Consider the following 4,367-nt stretch of genomic DNA (forward strand, 5'->3'; position numbering starts at 1 on the left):
TAATAAAACTAATAGGTAATTAGATGTTCTGTTACTAATGTTGGTTTTTGATGTATAATGATCAAATCACAATTTATTAAAAAATATTATTTAACAATATAGTTATATTTTCTTACAATACATCAGGATTCACCTACTTAATATTAATAATATAAAATAAAGGCCGGTTTAAATTGATCCCGGATGATTTGCTTTTAAATCATAGTTTCGTTGGATCTTGTTTATTGTCTTTTCTTGGTCCAATTGAATTGGAACCAAATGGAGTTTTTTTTTAACAGTTTTGAATCGTGTGTTGGGCCTATATACTTGTCAAAATCTCGATAAGCTTAATGGACATGACAATTTTTTTTGGCTTATGGCAAATGGTCTGGTCTAACTTTATCAAGTGCTTTTAGGCAAGATCATTTTAGTTCTTTATAATATTTATTATAAAGAACAGAACATAAACAATACGACTTGACGTTATGTTGCAAGAGATATCTTCATCCTCTTCCTCGAAAATTAGTTTTCGTATCCTCTTCCCCCACAATCTTGTGAAAACCCACAAAAAATAGAAGCAAAGATTAGCCTCATTTACAAATTTTCGAAAAATTTGACACACAACCATAGAATTGTGAGAATGTGGATGATGGAAAAAAAATTAGGTTTTTATGAAAAATTTGACACGAATGGTCCCTATGGTTTAGTGTAATTTGCGTATTTGGTCCCTAACTTCTTTTTTTTAACTCGGAAGGTCCTTATTGTTTGTTTTTGTTACGTGCTTGGTCCCTATCTTATCTAAAAAGACTATTTTGGCCTTAATTTTTTAATTTATATTAAATAAACACACCCCAAACCCACCCCCTCACCTTACCTTACCTACTTCATCATTTTTTCTTATTTAAATAATAGTTTTATTAGGTAAGACATGGACCAAACGAGTAACAAAAACAAACAGTATGGACAAAGCGTGTAACAAAAAACAAACAATAGGGACCTTCCGAGTTAAAAAAATAAGTTAGGGACCAAGAGCGCAAATGACCCCAAACCATAGGGACTATTCGTGTAATTTACTCTTTTACAAATTTAGCCTAACATTTATTTCTCTTACAAACCTATTTTTTTTTTCCTAACGATATTTGCCAATTTTTTAAATTTATTTTTACGATATTTTTCCAATTCTTTTTTATTATTTTTGACGACGGATGGCCATAGTCTTAATGAACAACATATGAATTAATAGGTGATTTACACTCTTATTCTGTTTATTCTAAGTTCAATTTAACGAGAGAAAAGAAAGATAACTAATAAAAATAAAAATAAATTTTGTGTTTTCAAGTTTATTACCTATTGATTTGGAAGGATTTAGAAAAAGAAAATTAAATTTTCTTTTATTCTTTTTTTCAACTCGAAAAAAAAAAATTATTTTCCTTTTTATTCTATTTTTTCTCTTGACTTTTTTTTTCTTTTCTTTCTTTTTCTCCTGCGATTTGAGAAGGTTAAGGACTACCCAATCTAAATCCAAGGGAGGGGTCGCAAACAAGGTGTTAACAAAAGAGGGCAGATCTCGTTTTATCTTTCTTTGCTTTCAGGCGATTGACGGTCGACTTGGATAATCATCGTGTCAAGGTAAAACCCTAGCCTTAAATTTCTGGCGTTTCAATTCTTTCTCCGATGAAACAAGGCTTGGTTCTAAGATTTCAGTCGGTTTTCATTCATATATTTGTTTTGATTTTAGTTTATGCTTAGGTATTTGTAGGATCCAATTTAACCTTTATAATACTTGTAGAATACAAAATCAGTGATTAATCAGATTACCTTCTTTCTGGATTTGAATCGGCAGGTTGTCTCAGAACGAGTCGTGAGAAAGTATGACGACGGCTGCTAGACCGACATGGGCACCTGCTAAAGGTGGTAACGAACAAGGTGGAACACGTATATTTGGTCCTTCTCAGAAGTATTCCTCGAGGGATATTGCTTCTCACACAACTCTCAAGCCCAGGTTACCTTTTCCTCTATATTGTATTTTACTTCAAGTTGTTTAAAATTAGTATCTGCACACTAATCTTGTAACATTGAAACAAAATCTATTAATATGCATACGAAACTTGATGAAATTGCAGAAGGGAGATTAATCTTTCATAGTTTGGTGTTTGTTGCTACAGAAAGGATGGTCAGGACACCCAGGATGAACTAGAAAGGAGAGACCTGAAAGAGGAGTTGGTGGAGCGTGAGCGGAGACACTTCTCATCTAAAGACAAGGGTTATAGTGGTAAAATCATATGACTCTTCTCTTTCATCTGTAATGTAATAGTATTAGTTAGTGTTGACTGTTGACTTGTGTATGTGATTGATTGTATCAATTTTGGTTGCAGAGGATAGAGACCGAAGAAAAAGTGGTCATCACCTACTGGAAGGTACATATTGCATCTAATAACTTCTTTTGATGTTTTGATTGCTTTTGTAACCAAAATGCAAAATTTTAATCTACTGTTTAAATATTTATTATCCATACTTAGGATCAAGGAGAGAAATTGAGGACCGCATTGTTCCACGCACTGCAGATGCTGATGATGCTGATTTAGACATCAAAAGTGATGATGAAAGGTTGGTATTTTACCTAGTAATTTTAACAGGTTTAAGTCAAACTACTTATCAAGTCATGTATGAGTATTGAGTAAAGTGGCTGAATGGGTAATCATGCCTTGTTTAAGTACTTAACCTATTAAGTCCATTAAGCCAAAAAAGAAATGTAGAATTATCAATTGAATATTTGAGTAATCTTAATATCTTCAATATGGCTTACAAATTTGTTCTGTGGTTAGTGATGAGGACGATGATGATGATGATGATGAAGATGATACAGAGGCACTTTTAGCAGAGCTTGAACAAATCAAGAAGGAACGAGCCGAGGAAAAACTACGCAAAGTGAGTTGGTCTTTCTTAAACATATTATTATTATTATTTATTATTATGTTTTTTCTTTAATAAGAATCTTTTCCTCACTTGAGATTTGTTTAATTATATATGACATGGATTTGGTTTGTACAGGAACGTGAAGAGCAAGAAGAGGAGCTTAAACTGAAAGAGGCTGAGTTGATAAGAGGGAACCCTTTGCTTAATAATCCAACTTCCACTTCCTTCAATGTTAAACGAAGGTATTGCAATCTCTTTAAATATATATTTATATGTGTGTGTGTGTGTTATTTGATTTTGTGTGATTGATTGTTGTATATTTGTGACAGGTGGGATGATGATGTGGTGTTCAAGAACCAGGCTCGTGGAGAGACCAAGGCTCCAAAGCGCTTCATCAATGACACCATTCGTAGCGACTTCCATCGCAAATTTCTTCACAAATACATGAAGTAATAATCCATCCGGTTGCTAATATTCTTAAGAATTTCTGCTTCCAGTTTGTTTGTTATGTTTGTATAATGCTTGATAGTGTTGAAGTTGCTAATATGGGAAGGATGATTCTAGTTGGAATAGTTATTATTAATGTACATTTGCCCCTTGTGTTTCTTCAATCAGTGATTAGGCTTGTCATGGGTAAACAAATAGTCTGGTCAACAGATTTTTTTTTAACATTTCTCACAAAATACTGAAATAGTCATTTGGACAATTTTTTTAGAAATTTATAACAAAATAACTGCTCATTTTGCCAAAAAATAACACCATCATTTGGTGGAGAAGCAAGGTTGTTAGAACTTTGATTTTGTAGTGGATTTCAATAAAGGCATTTCTTGAAATCAGTTTAGCGAAATGGTGGATTATTTTAGATACATACAATAATGGTCATTTTAATGATTTACTAGAAAGAAAATTAAGGGGGTGTTTGATATGGGTTCTAAATGGGTTCTCGGTCAAAAAAAATAAAAAGAATACAAATTTGAAGTGAAGATTTGGTTTCTCTTTAAAATTGAAAATTGAAGGACCGGGACAAAAGGGCACCAAAAACCCACAATTCCAATTTTGCCCCATCTCATATGCCATCTCATCTCTGCCTCCGACCACCTTCCTTTGACAACCACTTAAGTTTGTATTTATAGGGGTGTTCGTTTGGATGGATCGGTTCGATCCGATTCAATCAAGTGAATCAATATTGATTTCGGTTTTCAAAACATGGATTCGAATAGTTCAAACAAAATTCAAATCCGTTTCGATCTAACCAAAATACAATTCGGTTGAATCCGTTTTTATAATTCGGTTTTCAAAAATCCAAGACTTTTTAAAACCACATATAATTAGAATATTAGACAACTTTATAGAAAAAAAACAAATTATTTAACTGTGGTTTAAAATTCATAAACAAGCACTGAATAAATATATTATAGTTAAATATTTTATAGATAATTTTTTTTTGAGATAAAATATATATTAAGGTTTTT

At 32.2% G+C, this 4,367-nt stretch overlaps 1 protein-coding gene across 1 annotated transcript; it reads left to right on the plus strand.

The window, feature by feature from the left end:
• The first annotated feature begins 1,449 nt into the window (after positions 1–1,449).
• Positions 1,450–3,506, plus strand: LOC111895144 (uncharacterized). Its single transcript, XM_052764111.1, has 8 exons — positions 1,450–1,608; positions 1,823–1,981; positions 2,145–2,251; positions 2,355–2,396; positions 2,499–2,586; positions 2,805–2,907; positions 3,031–3,137; positions 3,225–3,506. The coding sequence occupies exons 2-8, from the start codon at positions 1,851–1,853 to the stop codon at positions 3,346–3,348; spliced, it is 702 nt and encodes a 233-aa protein (XP_052620071.1). The 5' UTR covers positions 1,450–1,608; positions 1,823–1,850; the 3' UTR covers positions 3,349–3,506.
• Positions 3,507–4,367: the final 861 nt, after the last annotated feature.

Source organism: Lactuca sativa, chromosome 5 (genome assembly GCF_002870075.4).
Source record: "Lactuca sativa cultivar Salinas chromosome 5, Lsat_Salinas_v11, whole genome shotgun sequence".
Taxonomy (NCBI): domain Eukaryota; kingdom Viridiplantae; phylum Streptophyta; class Magnoliopsida; order Asterales; family Asteraceae; genus Lactuca; species Lactuca sativa.